The sequence below is a fragment of the Alosa pseudoharengus genome, unplaced genomic scaffold (assembly GCF_046254945.1).
Source record: "Alosa pseudoharengus isolate Yale_2024_CS ecotype anadromous, Long Island Sound unplaced genomic scaffold, YU_APseudo_1.1 YU_APseudo_1.1_scf_24, whole genome shotgun sequence".
Lineage (NCBI taxonomy): Eukaryota > Metazoa > Chordata > Actinopteri > Clupeiformes > Clupeidae > Alosa > Alosa pseudoharengus.
Window position 1 is genome coordinate 2679228 of NW_027468689.1, and position 19579 is coordinate 2698806.

General features: G+C 46.1%; 2 protein-coding genes across 3 annotated transcripts; both read right to left on the reverse strand.

The window, feature by feature from the left end:
* Window positions 1-385: 385 nt before the first annotated feature.
* LOC143142124 (tubulin alpha chain-like) lies at window positions 386-5284 on the reverse strand. Its single transcript, XM_076302831.1, has 4 exons — window positions 5168-5284; window positions 2482-2704; window positions 1944-2092; window positions 386-1657 (listed from the first exon to the last, which is right to left on the reverse strand). Exons 1-4 carry the CDS (start codon window positions 5168-5170, stop codon window positions 680-682), a joined length of 1353 nt encoding a protein of 450 aa, XP_076158946.1. The 5' UTR covers window positions 5171-5284; the 3' UTR covers window positions 386-679.
* A 6490-nt stretch (window positions 5285-11774) lies between these two features.
* Window positions 11775-19579, reverse strand: LOC143142125 (tubulin alpha-1A chain-like). Of its 2 annotated transcripts, XM_076302832.1 has the most exons (4): window positions 19516-19579; window positions 18203-18425; window positions 14222-14370; window positions 11775-12950 (listed from the first exon to the last, which is right to left on the reverse strand). In XM_076302832.1, exons 1-4 carry the CDS (start codon window positions 19516-19518, stop codon window positions 11970-11972), a joined length of 1356 nt encoding a protein of 451 aa, XP_076158947.1. In that variant the 5' UTR covers window positions 19519-19579; the 3' UTR covers window positions 11775-11969. The 2 variants fall into 2 exon arrangements, with proteins under 2 accessions (XP_076158947.1, XP_076158948.1); XM_076302833.1 differs by lacking the exons at window positions 18203-18425; window positions 19516-19579 and adding an exon at window positions 18144-18148.

The following is a 19579-nucleotide window of genomic DNA, read 5'->3' on the forward strand; positions in this document are numbered from 1 at the left end:
TTAAACAGACCAGAATAACCAGCTCATATTTTTCACAGATTTGCTTGAAAGTGCATCATGGTGTCGTGTGTATGCATTTAGTGCTGATGTTGTTTTCCAGGCTTCTGTTTGAAAGCCAAATCTTCCCCTTTTACTCAAGAGCACCCTGGCACTAAAAGGTCAGACTTAGACATTTTCCTCATCCTTCAAATGGTGGCCTAAGCACTTCACTTCTTATACAACACCCTGACTTAGGGTGACTAACATATGGAGACATTTTGTACTCTTTTAGGTTTCACTTCACTTTGTATAAGTGAGTAAGTGCCGGCCATTAGCATTGTGTGTATCTTGTGTTGTACTATGCAGTGTTATCATAAAGGATCAATTAAAAGAGAATTAGACACAATTTTAAGATTTTTAGTTTTGTTTTATTGAAAACGTTGACCCATCTGTAGGAATGTTCTAGCTTAGAGGAATGTGCTTACAGACACAGGAGCGCGTTCCGTTGATACTCAGCCTGCCCGTGGAGACAAGCTACAACAAAGAGACCGCACTCATTTTATATCAGCTGTTGGGAGCTGGAGCCATAAGATCAATATTGGAGGTTACTGGTTGGGGTGGTCGTCGGTGTTGGTGTTGGGGGGGGGGGGGTTGCCAATGCAGCTGGGGCTAATGGGTGTGGTCAACAAGAGGGCCCTTCTTAGTACTCCTCGCCCTCTTCATCTTCCTCCCCGACGCTGTCTGTGCCCACCTCCTCGTAATCCTTCTCCAGGGCGGCCATGTCTTCTCTGGCCTCGGAGAACTCGCCCTCCTCCATGCCCTCCCCCACATACCAGTGCACGAAGGCGCGCTTGGCGTACATCAGGTCGAACTTGTGGTCCAGACGGGCCCAGGCCTCGGCGATGGCGGTGGTGTTGCTCAGCATGCACACGGCCCTCTGCACCTTGGCCAGGTCACCACCGGGCACCACAGTGGGGGGCTGGTAGTTGATGCCCACCTTGAAGCCAGTGGGGCACCAGTCCACGAACTGGATGGTGCGCTTGGTCTTGATGGTGGCGATGGCGGAGTTGACATCTTTGGGCACCACATCGCCACGGTACAGCAGACAGCAGGCCATGTACTTGCCGTGACGAGGATCGCACTTCACCATCTGATTGGCTGGCTCGAAGCAGGCATTGGTGATGTCAGCAACAGACAGCTGCTCGTGGTAGGCCTTCTCAGCGGAGATGACTGGGGCGTAGGTGGCCAGGGGGAAGTGGATACGGGGGTAGGGCACCAAGTTGGTCTGGAACTCTGTCAGGTCCACGTTCAGGGCTCCGTCGAATCTGAGGGAAGCAGTGATGGAGGACACAATCTGGCCAATCAGCCTGTTGAGATTGGTGTAGGTGGGGCGTTCGATGTCCAGGTTTCTGCGGCAGATGTCATAGATGGCCTCGTTGTCCACCATGAAGGCACAGTCGGAGTGCTCCAGGGTGGTGTGGGTGGTCAGGATGGAGTTGTAGGGCTCCACCACTGCGGTGGACACCTGGGGGGCTGGGTAGACGGCGAACTCCAGCTTGGACTTCTTTCCGTAGTCGACAGAGAGACGCTCCATCAGCAGGGAGGTGAAGCCGGAGCCAGTGCCTCCACCGAAGCTGTGGAAGATGAGGAAGCCCTGGAGACCTGTGCACTGGTCAGCCTGTGGGGCAGGAGAAAGACAAACGTTAAAACTACTGTGCAACAGTCACCGTGGCACAGGCTTCGATGGTGTCCTTGTGTACTTAGCATTAAGGTAATACGTGAAGCAGTGGTTTTACTGCAGTGTACTAATCCTGTAATTATACGCTATTACAAATCATCACCCGTAAGCAGATCTTGTAATTAGATCCACTTCATATTCACTTAGCCTTATTTGCATTTAACTGATCTCGTTTAAAGAGCTAAAGGGCAGTCTGCCCAGCCATTGGCTCCTTGGCGCTCTTTACCAGTTTGCGGGTTCTGTCGAGGACGAGGTCGATGATCTCCTTGCCAATGGTGTAGTGGCCGCGGGCGTAGTTGTTGGCAGCGTCCTCTTTGCCCGTGATGAGCTGCTCGGGGTGGAACAGCTGCCGGTAGGTGCCTGTGCGCACCTCATCTGTAGGGCAAGAAGAAGAAGTACGGTTTAGCTCAGAGATCTTAAATCAACCGTGAAGGAGGTTGCTGAGTAACACAACTTGAGTGGAGTGAACTCCAGGGAACCCTGGGAAGTTAGGCCTATACTGCCACCACTGGCTGTTTGAAATGGTTTTTGAAAACTCAGACAGAAGATATAATCTTCTATTGATACCAATATAGTTTTTGCACACAAATCCATGATATATTATAAATCAATTAATAATGAATTATAATATATTATAAATCAATATGTATGTTTATCATTACTGAGCTGACTAGTCTAACTTGAGGTACTGGTATCTGTCCCATATATAGCAAATGAAAATATGACACTTATTTGATAGGCTAATAGATATGATGATAGCTTACCGATGACAGTGGGCTCCAGGTCCACAAAGACAGCACGAGGGACGTGTTTGCCTGCTCCAGTCTCGCTGAAGAAGGTGTTGAAGGAGTCGTCTCCTCCTCCGATGGTTTTGTCGCTGGGCATCTGGCCGTCAGGCTGGATTCCGTGCTCCAGACAGTACAGCTCCCAGCATGCATTGCCCATCTGGGCTCCGGCCTGGCCGACATGTATGGAAATACACTCACGCTGACGGAAAGAGGGAGGAGAGACGTTAGCATGGAGAAATGTTTTCACTTGGAATTTATTTACATGTCAAATAAGGTACCGTCATTCTCAGTTGTATTTATGTGAAGGCATAGGCCTACTGTGTGTTCCCTACTGTTGCTATAGCCTACAAACAAGTCAGAACATCAAGGGCAGCAGACCAAACAGCACCTTGGATTAAGCCAGTTACGTGACAGCGGTTTATGTCCGGTATTTTGTTTTGTCTAGAAGAAAGAGAAACGCTAAACTAGCCTACGGTTAAACTGGTAATATTTTGCATTGAGGGCAGAGAGCCTCGTGTTTATTCAGTCTGTCAGTGGGAGGACTTAATTTGTGACTTAATTCGTTTTTATTTAATCAACATTTGTTAGGACAGAGCACAAGGAAGTGGAGTTCGTTATTTAGGCTACCCTGGTCACCCAGACAGACAGAGGGGCTAGCTAACGCTAACGTTGTGTGCTGCCGTTCTTTCCGCTCAGATATTGAGGGGTGTTTGGTGTTGGGAGACGATCCAGTGAGAGTTCTTCCGTTAAGTGGTCCAAAGCTAAACACAGCCCCTTCTGGTTCTGCCACTAAGAGGGTAACTACACGCTTGCATCTGAGGCCTTTGCCAACCGTTTTCAAGAAAGGACACACACACACACACACACTGCAAACCTGACTGTCTTCAAATGTATGCCTTCAACTGACCCATTTCTAAAGCTGTAAAATCAATTTCCACTTCCCCCATCCAATCAATAGTCTCTAATGTTTCTCATCAATATTCCAAGCCATGCAGCACATCCTAATGCCTATTAGATCATTTATCACACACACACAAACAACTTACTGACCCTAACCCATCGCCCACGCACTTACATCTAAAGACAAAGGCAACTTAGGCCTACTGACCAAACCCATCGCCCACGCACTTACATCTAAAGACAAAGGCAACTTACTGACCCTAACCCATCGCACACGCACTTACATCTAAAGACAAAGGTGACTTTATAACCAAACATCATGGCCCTGGTTAACATGGTACAATTGATTATCTATAAGCTTATCCATTTGGAACAGTCTCTCTCTCTCTCTCTGGGTGTGTGTGAGGGCGGGCAGGGGGGGGTCATCTCTCGACCATTAGGGAGGACGTGGATCAGAGGATTTTTGGGCTGAGTAACTGCTGAGTCACATGGAGGCTTAGTGGAGGAGGAGGGGGGGGGGGGTACCGCAGCCCCCCTCCCCCGAGAATCAACATGACGCTGTTGCAGGAGTCGAGTTTCCACCCCTCTCTCTCTCCCTCTCTCTCTCCCTCCCTCTCTCTCTCTCTTTTGTTCTCTCCTTTATTGTTATCTTTTAACTCTTTTGTCTTCCTGGCTGTCTGAAGCTAATCCTTTCTTTCTCCCTCTCCCTCTCTTTGTATCTATTTCCCTCTCTCTCTCTCTCTCTCTCTCTCTCTGCCGCTCTCCCTCTCTCCCTCTCTCTCTCTCTCCTGCTGTCCGCACTGATGTAGCTGTAGCTGAGCCTCTAGACTCGCCAGTGTGACGCACAAGGAAATGGAGGAAAGAGAGACAAAGAGAGGTGGGCGAGAGAAGTAGAGAGAGAGAGAGAGAGAAACTCGATCTAGTGCGGAGGAAAAAGCCTACAGGGTAGGGACAGACCCCTCCCCCAACCGCCTGCACCCAGCTTTGTGCTTGAGCGACAGACAGAGGTGAAAAAGGGAGGGAGAGAGAGAGACATAGATGGAGAGATGAAATGGGAGGGGAAAGACAGATATCTGATGGCGCCTTGCTAGCCCTCAACATTTTCCCTCCTTTTTCAAAACTGTACCCCCAACAATATGGTATCAGATTATTACACACACATACATAAAAAATACCCTCAAGTTAAAATGTTACCAAGCATGAACCCTCAGGAGAATGTCTATTTCTAATGCAGTGCTTTGCTGCGTGTTGCAGTAAGGATGGGCAAGTGATGAGCTGAGCTGTTTGATGTTTAGCTAAAGGGTTTGTCTTCCTTCTCTCTCTGAGCAAACTGCGCCAGTAGTTTGGCACAAGTCCCAAAAGCTACAGGACTCCCAAGACCTCACCACGGACACAGTGTGTGTGAGTGTGTGTGTGTGTGTGTGTCCGTGTCCTTCTCTACCGCCACAAAAAGAGAGCCACAGGCTCAAGGAGCGGCACGGCACGTACACACACACACACACATACACACACACACACACACACACACACGTACACACGCACTAATTTCCTACTAAACACTGAAACCCGATATTTAATAATAATTTACAATGTGCCTCATTTACCATAAACCCTTTTCCAACCCCAGGTGTTCTTCTACCTCATCACCCAGTAATCATTAATAGAGAACCTGTGTGTAAGAGCAGCCTAACCTAACCGTTAGCTTTTCCTGTCTTGTAAATCCCATCTAAGACAAACAGAATAGCCCGTCTGTGTGACTCACCATTTTGTCAGATTTTTTCCTTCAAAGACCGACGTCGAGGATTCGGATGGTGAAGGGAGTTATGTGGGAGGGAGGGCCGAGCGGGGGTTATATGCCGCCCCGGCAGCCCAGGGGAGGGGCAGGAAGTAGTCACGGCAACAGTGGCGGGAGCGAACGTTAGGAGCACAGAGGGGAAGAAAGGGAGGGGCTGTACTTCTCAGCCAATGGGAGAGAGTGGGGTGGGGCAGCACAGAGCTGCTACAACTGTTAACAACTGTTAAAGCAGAAAGAAAGGGCCTTGGCATTGTATGCAAGTCCCTGTGAAACTGAGTGTGTGTGTGTGTGTGTGTGTGTGTGTGTGTGTGTGAGTGAGTGAGTGAGTGAGAGAGAGAGAGAGAGAGACAGACAGACAGACAGACAGACAAAGACTTGGTTTAACTGTTAAAATGAAAGGGAAAGTTGAAGACATTATATGCATGTTTAAGTGAAACTGTGTGTGTGTGTGTGTGTGTGTGTGTGAGAGAGAGAAACAGAAAGAGAGACAGAGACTTGGTATAACGGTTAAAATGAAAGGGAACGTTGAAGGCATTATGCATGTTTAAATGAAACTGTGTGTGTGTGTGTGTGTGTGTACTGTATGAGACACACAGTACTGTGAGGCCAGCATTCGCATCCATTGTATGACAGGACATAAAATTGTTGCTTCCTGGGCCACACACACACACTCATGCATCCAGACGCCCTCGTAAAGTAGCCTCAGTTGAGAGGGCTGCAGAGAGAAGCTGTCACCATAAAACCAGAGTCAAACACTGAGAAGACAGGATTTATGCTGTTTAAAATAGCAGAGCTGAGCGCAAGACCTCCTGATGTTTCTACAGCAGCAGGGTGGATTAGGACTGGCTACAGTGGCCAGAATCTGCAGCATGCAGTCTTAAGGTGATCATTTATTCTCCGACTGTTGCTGAGGAGGTTCAGCATGGCCTTTAAAGGAACATGACACAGTTTTGGGAAATTGCCTTATTTGCCATCTTCCCCAGAGTTATATAAGAGGATACAATGTGCAATAACCCAGTCTGACACCATTAGCTTAGCTTAGCATAATTCACTGGAAGTGGGTGGACCAGTTAGCCTGTAGCTCCCTTTTAGCTAGAGGCAAGCTATAGGCTAACTTTCATGCAACTTCACAGGCACAGTGCGAGGAGCAGCAGTCACAGCTCCCAGCAAAATACATCATCTCAATACATCACCACTCAGGAATGTGGAAGACTAGCTGTGTATGTATGTGTGTGTGTTTCTTCTGTTGTGTGGCTCCCTTTCCTTTTTTCTGTGTGTGTGTTGGTATGTGTATATGTGTACGTACCTGTAACAAAGACCCTTTGAGCACTATAGACAGGGCACAGGTGGCGAGGGTGACGTAAGGAGAATACAACACCAGCCTGAAGCCAGAAGTTAGGGAACTTGAGATGGAGTCTCTATCACTGTGTGTGTGTGTGTGTGTGTGTGTGTTTGTATGTGTGTGTGTGTGTGTGTGTGTGTGTGTATGTGTGTGTGTCTACGTGTGCAGTACGTCTCCATCATACTCACCTTCACATGTATGTGTGAAACTGAGCGCTGTGTGTGTGTGTGTGTGTGTGTGTGTGTGTGTATGAAACTGAGCACTGGCATTCCCAAGATTACTCTAGGTCAGTAGTCTGTATATGACTAGTCTGACACAGGTCTGGTTAATAACCTGTGGCCAGTGTGTCTACTGAGGAGTCTGTTCCTGAAGAGGATTGAAGGCCCCCACACATAGACACGCCCTAAACCTGAGTGCGTCGCACACATTTGATTACATTAGATTTTGTTGTTCCCAATACAACACGGCACACCATAGCTGAACGTGTGTACGTGTGTGTGTGTGTGTGTGTGTGTGTGTGTGTGCACCAAAGCTGAACCATTTTCTCCACAGCCGTGTGGATTACCAATCAGTTGTATTTTTGTCGGCGCCGCTCAATAAAACTCCTCAATTTTGGCGCTGATGTGCGTGGGCAAGTGACAGACAGTGTCGGCACACTCATGCGATGCGGTGCGCTTAAGGCGACTTCATGGTCCTGGTATGTCAAAGACTGGATAATACGGGCCACATTAGGGCCATATTAGGGGCAAATCAGGGCCATATTAGGGCCAGATTAAGGCCACATCAGGGCCATATTAGGGCCGAGTCAGGGCCACATTAGGTCCAAGTCAGGGCCACATTAGGGCCACATCAGGGCCATATTAGGGCCGAGTCAGGGCCACATTAGGTCCAAGTCAGGGCCACATTAGGGCCACATCAGGGCCATATTAGGGCCACATCAGGGCCATATTAGGGCCACATTAGGGCCAAGTAAGGGCCATATTAGGACCACATCAGGGCCATATTAGGGCCATATTAGGGCCAAGTCAGGGCCACATTAGGGCCAAGTCAGGGCCATATTAGGGCCAAGTCAGGGCTATATTAGGGCCACATCAGGGCCAGATCAGAACCAGATCAGGGCCATGTCTAAGTCAGTCCTAGCTGCCAGGGGGAATGCTAATGCTCAGTTACACCACAGTAATCATCACTGTTGTGGTGTCAGCAGCTCAGCCTGGAGGATCTGGGCCCCTCAACTTGTACTGGCCTCATCTTGACTGAGCCCACAGGCTGCTGGGATAATAATTACCCATAATTCATTTCAGCTGCACGTTCCGCTGTCTGCACATCACACCCGCTGATCATTGTGTTAGTCTGAAGTCTGCGTAGTATGCCATAACTGACCTCTTGACCTTGTGTGTGTGTGTTTATGTTTGTGTGTGTGTGTGTGTGTTTGTGTGTGACTGTGTTTGTGTGTGCAAAGTCTAAAGAAGCACCTGGATACCTCAGATGAGATGGGCCTGTTTGGAGAGGGATGCAGCGGAGCATGGGAGGAATGTTTTGTTGTGACAACGCTGTTTGTTTTGGCAAAGCTGTTTGGAGAGGAAGTCTCTCAAGGCTAAGTAACCGAAGCTGAATCTGACACAGTCTGCTTCGGAGTGGGCACCTGGAAGCTGTGCCTTTTGCCTTACTTGTTGTTCGCTTGTACAGTACAGGTTATCTGCTGTGTATCATATTGACAAATCTGAACTTGATTTGAAGGTCATATTTCATTAGCATTACGTCTCAGGCTAAGGGAAGCAGCATACTGAGAGCACACAAAGAGGGGTGCTCAGTGTGATGACTCTTTGAACTGCTATGGTGGTGTGTGTGTGTGTGTTTGTGTGAATGTGTGTGTGTGTGTTGGTGTGTGTTTGTGTGAATGTGTTTGTGTGTGTGTGTGTGTGTGTGTGTTGGGGGTTTGTATGGAGAGCTCAGTTTGCTAATAGGACAAGCGACAGGAAGAGAAGAATGACCTCACATTTCGCTAAACCCCCTATTGTTCCGCCTCTTACAGTTCCACATAGCATCACAATGGAGGGTCGTCTCTCAGGAAGAACACAACAGCAAGACATTTCACACGTTGGCTGCCTTAGAAACGCGCAACTTTCATTTCAACCAAAAAGACATACTATTTACACCAACATTGCAGGTGTATTTTCACAGAAGGAACACAGTGCACGTATACCACAGAAGTGCAATAAACTTCAGAAAGATTCAAAGTGAACATCCAGATCCAGAGTATAACCTTTAACTTTTTCAAGCCCTTTGAAGGATCCTGTACTAAGAAGACCCTGCCATGAGTGTGTCTGTGTCTGTGTGTGTGTGTGTGTGTGTGTGTGTGTGTGTGTGTGTGTGTGTCTGTCTGTGTGTGTGTGTGTGTGCGTATGAGAGTGTGTGTGTGTGTGTTTGTGTATGTTTGTGTACGAGTGTGTGTGTGCATGTTTGTGTGTGTGCGTGTGTGTTTGTGTGTATGCCTTACATGCTTGTCTGCCTCAGACTGCCCCAGGCTCCCTCATTTAAACCATGCAAACACCAGTGGGAACTAAATGCAAAACAGCACGAGATGGTTTCCATGGCTCCCACAGGTCTCTGCACCCTGAGCTCACACACTGCCTGTTGTCATCATCAAGGGATCTCCACCATTTTGTCTATGCTCCACATCACTTAAAAAATAAATGATGTAATCACCTTGCTTGTGAGGTTATATTTTGAATAAAACAAATGGTTAAGAAACTGATACAACAAAAAGCGTTTTGGTCAACACAATCTCAGTGGACAAAGCGCTATGGTTTCAGGTAACTCATGGAGTAAGATCTGCATAGCGTGTAAATGAAGGCTTTATTCAGCATGGACTCATTCAGCCCCATTGTCTTCTCCAGCACCTGGTCTGTCTCTGTCTCAGGCACCAAGTTTATTCACTTTCATGGCCGCCACTTACGGCCGTCTCCATAATTGTTATCCAGCAGCGTCTATTTGCATTGAAAGGGAGTGTGCTCTATGGGTAGTGGTGTTGAAAGGAGGCATGCTCGATAGATAGTGATATTCAGTGAAGAGGCATAACGTGGGAGGGCAGTTAATGGGTTAATTGTTTGAGTGCGAGCCAGGGGATGTAAATATGGGGTTGTTAAGAGGGGGGAAGTGGGTAATTAGTCGTTTACTTTACAATGCAATTTGCTTGATGTTATTCAATGCACATTTAAGTTAAAGTAGTTAAAAAAAGTTAAACAATAAAGTTAAAATAGTGAGAGGTACACCTCTTGAAGGTTGTGTGTTCAACACACAACAGAAATAAAATGTTTATTAGCATCCAGTCACGACATACAGTACCCTCCATAATTATTGCCACCTCTGCTGAAAGTTCATCAAAAAAACGGTATAAAAATAATCTGTTGGTGATTTATTGTAATCTCACAATGAAAACAATGAGGAAAAATCCAACTTTGAAGTGAAGCTAATATATTTAGAGAAAAAGGAAAATCTCATAAAGAATGTATTTATTTTTAACACGTCGCTTACAATTATTGGCACCTGCTTGTAATACCTAAAGCCTCCCTTTGCCAATAAAACAGCTTGTGATATTCTCCTATGACACCTCATAAAGTTGGAGAATATAAAGCAAGGGATTTAAGACCATTCGTCTTTACAAAATCTCACCAGATTGTCCAGATACCTAAGTCCACACTTTGACTCACCCCACTGTTTTTCTAGGGAGTTTAGATCAGCAGACTGAGATGGCTGAAGCTTGATTTTGTGTTCAGTAAACCATATTTGTTTTGATCTGGATGTTTCTTTTAGTTCCATTGACCTGATGAATGATCCAATCGTGACCCTTGGCAGAGATTGACCGATTTCCTTTGAAAATGTTCAGGTTTTTCTTGGGATTCATGATGCCATGCACTTTAATTAGGTTCCCAAGGCCATTGGGAATAAAAAACAGCCCCACAATATCACAGACCCTCCACTATAATTCTCTTGACCCCAAGATGACACCCTTTTCTGTCTCTCCAACAGTGGTTCTTATGGAATGTTTATGAAATCTTGCCTCCATACTGTACGGGGGGTGGGTGGGGGGGGGGGAGCATTTTTGTCACATTTCCAGTTTATTAGAACATTTTAATTATTGTTTTAAGTGTGAATAATATTTTCAACAAATTACCTAGTTTTTATAGACATTTCCTGATTTAAAAATGTCAACATACTTTCTTTTTATTTAAATTAAGTGTATTCTCTCATCTTTCCGATGTTGAAAAATGACTAAAGGATTTAGCCTGTGTGTCACTTTATTTCCATACCTTAGTGAAAAAGAAAGTCATGAAATATTTCTAAAAGTTCACAGACACTCTGATTAACTTAAATAAGTTCAAATTAGATAGGAAAATGCTTCTGCTAATTGTGAGCAACGTATTTTTGTTAAAAATATTTATTTCTTTATGAGATTTCCTTTTTCTCAGAATAAATTTGCTTCCCTTCAAGGGTGGATTTTTCCTCATTGTTTTCAATGAGTACAATAAATCGGCAAAATATTATTTTTTAAACCTGTTTTTAGTTAACTTTACCAAAGGTGCCAATAATTCTGGAGGGTACTGTAGATATATATATATATACACTACCAGTCAAAAGTTAGGGGTCACTTGTCCATTCCACTCCACTATAGACAGAATACCAGCTGAGATCAGTTGCATTTTTTTAAAATCAGGGCAGCAATTTTCAGATTAATTAAAATAATTAAAAAATGTAATCGTTTGACAGCACTAGTTCTTACATAATTGCACAAGGGCGCTCCAATGAGTTTTCAATCAGCCCTTTAAAAGGATATCAGATTAGTAAACAGATGAGTGTTGGATGAGTGGTTGCTGATAATGGACAATGTAGATATTGCATTAAAGATCAGCCATTTCTTTCTACAACAGTCGAGAACCCATTTGAACCCATTAATGTAATCTGAAAACTGCTGCCCTGCTTAAAAAAACAATGCAACTGATCTCAGCTGGTATTCTGTCTATAGTGGAATGGAATGGAAATTTCTAAGTGACCTCAAACTTTTGACCGGTAGTGTAGATGTAAACTCTATTATAGGTATTGGTACTGTTTGGTGCTAAATTATATTGGAAATATAGAGAAATGGCTTTGGTGCTTGGTTATAGTATAAATATGGAGAAATAAATAAACAAATATAAAGTCTTTGACTGAGCCTTGAGGAACACACCATGCAAGTTATGGAATCCATACTTTATTTCATATTGTCGAGCTTAAAATAAAATAAGATAAAACATTTCTTTAAAAAACAGTGTTTAAGTAACACTTTGTTCATTATAAATAATTTTATAATGATGAAGGCTTATGTTCTTTTAAATACACACAATTACATCTTGTGTTATTTTACAAAACATTTCTGAAAAGTTAAGAAGTTTAATACTCCTCGCCCTCCTCTTCCCCCTCGTCCCCCACGCTGTCTGTGCCCACCTCTTCGTAATCCTTCTCCAGGGCGGCCATGTCTTCTCTGGCCTCGGAGAACTCGCCCTCCTCCATGCCCTCCCCCACATACCAGTGCACGAAGGCGCGCTTGGCGTACATCAGGTCGAACTTGTGGTCCAGACGGGCCCAGGCCTCGGCGATGGCGGTGGTGTTGCTCAGCATGCACACGGCCCTCTGCACCTTGGCCAGGTCACCACCGGGCACCACAGTGGGGGGCTGGTAGTTGATGCCCACCTTGAAGCCAGTGGGGCACCAGTCCACGAACTGGATGGTGCGCTTGGTCTTGATGGTGGCGATGGCGGAGTTGACATCTTTGGGCACCACATCGCCACGGTACAGCAGACAGCAGGCCATGTACTTGCCGTGACGAGGGTCGCACTTCACCATCTGATTGGCTGGCTCGAAGCAGGCATTGGTAATCTCAGCAACAGACAGCTGCTCATGGTAGGCCTTCTCAGCGGAGATGACTGGGGCGTAGGTGGCCAGGGGGAAGTGGATACGGGGGTAGGGCACCAAGTTGGTCTGGAACTCTGTCAGGTCCACGTTCAGGGCTCCGTCGAATCTGAGGGAAGCAGTGATGGAGGACACAATCTGGCCAATCAGCCTGTTGAGATTGGTGTAGGTGGGGCGTTCGATGTCCAGGTTTCTGCGGCAGATGTCATAGATGGCCTCGTTGTCCACCATGAAGGCACAGTCGGAGTGCTCCAGGGTGGTGTGGGTGGTCAGGATGGAGTTGTAGGGCTCCACCACTGCGGTGGACACCTGGGGGGCTGGGTAGATGGCAAATTCGAGCTTGGACTTCTTTCCGTAGTCGACAGAGAGACGCTCCATCAGCAGGGAGGTGAAGCCGGAGCCGGTGCCTCCACCGAAGCTGTGGAAGATGAGGAAGCCCTGGAGACCTGTGCACTGGTCAGCCTGTGGGGCAGGAGAAACAAGTCATTATTTAACTAATTCATTCTTACAGAGTTGTGGTTTGTACATTTTATTTATATTTATATTTTATGTGTTGTATGTATTATTGTTTTTTTTATTTAGGGTATGTGACTTTACTCTAAACTTAATTTTAATGGTAATGTAATGCTTATTGATTGTCATTGTAATTTGCTTTGGACAAAAGTGTCTGCTAAGAACCACAAGCATAAACACAAACATCATGTGTGGGTGTCAGGGGTCGGCTGCATTGTAAACCCAGCACTCTGACCACATCCAGTGCCCATTCCACCGTCCCGCCTCTGTCTCCGTCTCTCGCTCACTTCCTGTCTCTCTTCACTGTCCTGAGGGCTGTATTGTGACGCAGGGTCACTTCAGGAGTCACCACTGATCTCTAAAAGAACTGCATGGAGCAGCTATTGTTTCTAAAGTGGCGTGTTGTTTGGAGATCAGCGGTTACTCCTGAAGTGACCCGGGTAAGCCAGTAACCTTGCTTCGTAGTATATCCCTCTGTCCAACACAACCCCCCCCCCCAATGTGTGGGTTTGTGCTGCAGCTAAGAGACGAGTGCTGATGTGTTTATTATGTTTCAGAGCAAATGGAGCAGAACCCTCAGAGAAATTTTATGTTTTATGTCATATGTTTTTATTCATGTTATACAGTCTGTTTTTTATGTTTTATGTTTAAAGGTTTGTGTGTTTGTATGTCATGTGGTGGTCTACAAAGTGTGAAGGATGTCCCGCCTCCTAGACTGTAAACCTAGTTTACCTATGGGTACCAATAAACTGACCTGACCTGACCTGAGAAGAGGAATTAAAAATAACCGCTCACACTGGAAACCTGCTGGAGGCCCTAATTCGTCTCATCGGTTAGACAGAGGTGCCGGACGCAAAGCTAAACAGGCTTCGACTCTCGGGGGAGCAAAGCCAAATTACATCACCCCAGTTACAGGGTCGCCGCTTTCAACTCAGTGGGACTTCCATTACACTGTACCTTTTGTGGACAATACGTCTTTCCTTGATATAAAGAAGCTTATCGTTTTATTTATATCATATTTTCTTGTAAATCAACATGGCCTTTAGGTGTATACAAGTTACAGCGCCTACTTAAAAGTTAATGTGGTCTCGTTTTGGAGGATGGATACGATACGATATGTGTTGATTTAGAGATTTACAGCGTACAAACATGCCACTGGAGGACCCATGAGACCTGTCAGTTTGAGTCCTGCCAGCCATTGGCTCCTTGGCGCTCCTTACCAGTTTGCGGGTTCGGTCGAGGACGAGGTCGATGATCTCCTTGCCGATGGTGTAGTGGCCGCGGGCGTAGTTGTTGGCAGCGTCCTCTTTGCCCGTGATGAGCTGCTCGGGGTGGAACAGCTGCCGGTAGGTGCCCGTGCGCACCTCATCTGTAGACGGGATTAACGAGAGCAGGTCAGATTTATCGCCATGGTTACATGGTTCTGTGTTTGTGCTTTGTCGCCCTGACGATGGTGTCAGGGGTTGTACTGGGGCAGTCTTGCTGTGAGAACACAATGTAACCATAAACTCATACATCTACGTCCCAAAGGCAAGGGAGGCGAGGGCCTTTTGAGGCGAACATTTGGTAGACCAGGAGCAGTTTAAGGCCTACATTTGGTAGACCAGGAGCAGTTTAAGGCCTACATTTGGTACACCAGGAGCAGTTTAAGGTGGACATGAGGTAGATCAGGAGCAATTTAAGGCCTACATTTGGTAGACCAAGAGCAGTTTAAGGCCTACATTTGGTAGACCAAGAGCAGTTTAAGGCCTACATTTGGTAGACCAGGAGCAGTTTAAGGCCTACATTTGGTAGACCAAGAGCAGTTTAAGGCCTACATTTGGTAGACCAAGAGCAGTTTAAGGCCTACATTTGGTAGGATAGGAGCAGTTTGTGGACATTAGGTAGATCAGGAGCAGTTTAAGGCCTACATTTGGTAGAACAGGAGCAGTTTAAGGTGGACATGAGGTAGGCCAGGAGTAGTTTGAGGTGGACATGAGGTAGATCAGGAGCAGTTTAAGGTGGACATGAGGTAGATCAGGAGCAATTTAAGGCCTACATTTGGTAGACCAGGAGTAGTTTGAGGTGGACATGAGGTAGGCCAGGAGCAGTTTAAGGTGGACATGAGGTAGATCAGGAGCAGTTTAAGGCCTACATTTGGTAGACCAGGAGCAGTTTAAGGTGGACATGAGGTAGGCCAGGAGTAGTTTGAGGTGGACATGAGGTAGATCAGGAGCAGTTAAAGGTGGACATGAGGTAGATCAGGAGCAATTTAAGGCCTACATTTGGTAGACCAGGAGTAGTTTGAGGTGGACATGAGGTAGGCCAGGAGCAGTTTAAGGTGGACATGAGGTAGATCAGGAGCAATTTAAGGCCTACATTTGGTAGACCAGGAGTAGTTTGAGGTGGACATGAGGTAGGCCAGGAGCAGTTTAAGGTGGACATGAGGTAGGCCAGGAGTAGTAGAGATGAAAGGAGCTGGTTCTGTTTTTTTTGCTGTTGGGTTGTGAGTAATGTTCAGTATATGTAGCAGATTTCTTCCTCTTGTCCCCTAAACTCAGGGTCTTGTAGACTCCCGTCTCTCATCTCCTGTGAGAGGAGACAGGAACGGCTCCTCCGGGAACTAAACTCACACTCCCACACACACACACACACACACACACACAAAAACCTCCCTGAGATACACCAGCACTGCACTGCACAGCACAGTAGACTTAATACCTCTGGACAAGATAATCATTCACCATTATGAATTTGACAGTGAGATCATCCTTAAAAGGATATCTTTCTCTCTCCCTCTCTGTCTCTCTTTCTCTCTGTGTGTGATAGAGAGCATATGTGTGTGTCTGGTTGGAGGTCACAAAAAGACAAAAAGTGTTACTCTTCAGCAGACTACAGTGCACTAGAGGGTATAACATGATAGGTATTCAAGGCAGTCTTTCATCAGTGTCCATTCAGGGAGGGGGATTGACCTAATCATTACAAACCAATCCTGAGTAATCACTGGCACTGGGAAGCTGTTGAACAATAATCACTGTGTTTTCCCATCTTTGTGTGTGTGTGTGTGACTCCCCAGCACACACACACACACAAACACACACACATTGTGCAGCTTGATAATCATTGCAACTTTGAGGCCATTCGTGGCACTGATATGGTCAATGACGGTCAGTCATTCCAGATGATCAGAGGCATCCTCTGTGATGAGGTTGTTTTAAACACAGGGGCTCCACAAGGCTGTGTCCTATCTCCTGTTCTTATGTTCTTATTTCTGTTTATACAGATGAAATGGCTCTACACAATGATAATATCAAACTATTCAAATATGCAGATAGCATGGCACGGGTCATAGTGGGTCTTTCTCATACGGCGTATTAATGTATGTGACGGTCGGTCATAACCGATGATCAGAGATGTAAGTGTGTGTGTATGTGCGTATTAATGTATGTGACGGTCAGTCATAACCTATGATCAGAGGTGTGAGTGTGTGTGTGTGTATGTGCGTATTAATGTATGTGACGGTCGGTCATAACCGATGATCAGAGGTGTGAGTGTGTGTATGTGCGTATTAATGTATGTGACGGTCAGTCATAACCGATGATCAGAGGTGTGTGTGTGCGTATTAATGGATGTGACGGTCGGTCATAACCGATGATCAGAGGTGTGTGTGTGTGCATGTGCGTATTAATGTATGTGACGGTCGGTCATAACCGATGATCAGAGGTGTGTGTGTGTGTATGTGCGTATTAATGTATGTGACGGTCGGTCATAACCGATGATCAGAGGTGTGTGTGTGTGTATGTGCGTATTAATGTATGTGACGGTCGGTCATAACCGATGATCAGAGGTGTGTGTGTGTGTATGTGCGTATTAATGTATGTGACGGTCGGTCATAACCGATGATCAGAGATGTAAGTGTGTGTGTGTGTATGTGCGTATTAATGTATGTGACGGTCGGTCATAACCGATGATCAGAGGTGTGAGTGTGTGTATGTGCGTATTAATGTATGTGACGGTCGGTCATAACCGATGATCAGAGGTGTGTGTGTGTGTATGTGCGTATTAATGTATGTGACGGTCGGTCATAACCGATGATCAGAGGTGTGTGTGTGTGTATGTGCGTATTAATGTATGTGACGGTCGGTCATAACCGATGATCAGAGGTGTGTGTGTGTGTGTGTATGTGCGTATTAATGTATGTGACGGTCGGTCATAACCGATGATCAGAGGTGTGTGTGTGTGTGTATGTGCGTATTAATGTATGTGACGGTCGGTCATAACCGATGATCAGAGGTGTGTGTGTGTGTATGTGCGTATTAATGTATGTGACGGTCGGTCATAACCGATGATCAGAGGTGTGTGTGTGTGTATGTGCGTATTAATGTATCTGACGGTCGGTCATAACCGATGATCAGAGGTGTGTGTGTGTGTATGTGTGTATGTGCGTATTAATGTATGTGACGGTCGGTCATAACCGATGATCAGAGGTGTGTGTGTGTGTGTATGTGCGTATTAATGTATGTGACGGTCGGTCATAACCGATGATCAGAGGTGTGTGTGTGTGTATGTGCGTATTAATGTATGTGACGGTCGGTCATAACCGATGATCAGAGGTGTGTGTGTGTGTATGTGCGTATTAATGTATCTGACGGTCGGTCATAACCGATGATCAGAGGTGTGAGTGTGTGTGTGTGTGTGTATGTGCGTATTAATGTATGTGACGGTCGGTCATAACCGATGATCAGAGGTGTGTGTGTGTGTATGTGCGTATTAATGTATGTGACGGTCGGTCATAACCGATGATCAGAGGTGTGTGTGTGTGTATGTGCGTATTAATGTATGTGACGGTCGGTCATAACCGATGATCAGAGGTGTGTGTGTGTATGTGTGTATGTGCGTATTAATGTATGTGACGGTCAGTCATAACCGATGATCAGAGGTGTGAGTGTGTGTGTGTGTGTATGTGCGTATTAATGTATGTGACGGTCGGTCATAACCGATGATCAGAGGTGTGTGTGTGTGTGTGTGCGTATTAATGTATGTGACGGTCGGTCATAACCGATGATCAGAGGTGTGTGTGTGTGTGTGTGTGTGTTGATGAGTGGAAACTCTGCAGTGCCTGATCTCTCTGGGCCGTGTGTGTACTGACTGATGTCTGCTTACCGATGACAGTGAAAATATGACACTTATTTGATAGGCTAATAGATATGATGATAGCTTACCGATGACAGTGGGCTCCAGGTCCACAAAGATGGCGCGAGGGACGTGTTTGCCTGCTCCAGTCTCGCTGAAGAAGGTGTTGAAGGAGTCGTCTCCTCCTCCGATGGTTTTGTCGCTGGGCATCTGGCCGTCAGGCTGGATCCCGTGCTCCAGACAGTACAGCTCCCAGCATGCATTGCCCATCTGGACACCTGCCTGGCCGACATGGACGGAGATGCACTCACGCTGTAGGGGGATGGAGAGATACAGGGAGGGAGAGAGAGAAAAGGAGAGATAGAGAGATAGGGAAGTAGGAAGGGAGAGACAGTAGAGAGAGAAACAGAGAGGAAGAGAGAGAAGTAGAGAGCGAGAGACAGCAGGAGAAAGGGAGCAAGAGAGAAGCACCGAAGGAGAGAGGGAGAGAGAGAAAGAGAGGGAGAGAGAGGGAGAGAGAAGGAGAGAGAAAGAGACGGAGAGAGAAAGAGAGGGAGAGAGAAGGAGAGAGAAAGAGAGGGAGAGAGAAGTAGAGGAAGAGAGAAAGATGGAAAGAGAAGTAGAGAGGGAGGGAGAGAGAGGGTTGGGCGAGTCAAAGGAGCAGGAGGGTGAAAGAGGAGACGTTGAGATAGAGAATAGGTTGGGGGAGGGAGGGAGGGAGAGAGACAAAGAGAGAGAGAGAGAGCGTTGGTAGGGTTGGGGGAGGGAGAAAGAGGACGGGTGAAATAAAGATGGACAGCAGGAGGGTTGTGAGAGAAGACAGGAGTGAGGGAGGGAGGATGGGGTAAAACAAGAATTAGGATTGCGAAATATCTCCTGATAAAGGAGTCCAATTTATCTGTCCCATTTATCAGAGTCTCTGGTAAATGTGTTCCACACACAGCTTAGGACTTTCTGTTCAAACAGCAAGATACGTTTGCCCACAGACAGAGAATTACAGAAGAAAGTGAAGTTAACTGAGCTGCACTGAAACATTCCCTTTTGTAGTATTGTGGTGTTTATTGTTACCCAAGCTCTCCTCTGCATAGTATTATTTACTGTTGTATTATTAAATGTTACCCAAGCTCTCCTCTGCATTGTAGCTTAAATGTTACCCAAGCTCTCCTCTGCATTGTAGCTTAAATGTTACCCAAGCTCTCCTCTGCATTGTAGCTTAAATGTTACCCAAGCTCTCCTCTGCATTGTAGCTTAAATGTTTTTCCTCATTTTGTAAGTTGCTTTGGAAAAAAGCGTCTGGTAAATTAATACATGTAAACAATAGCCACAGTTACTGACCCAAACACCTGACGCCATGACAAAGCCATCAAATAATAAAATATCACAATTAAGCAGTGAGTCTTACCATTTTGATTCTTCCTTGTGGCTGACGTGAAGGGTTCAGCAAAGAAAGGTTGTGTTTGAGTCTC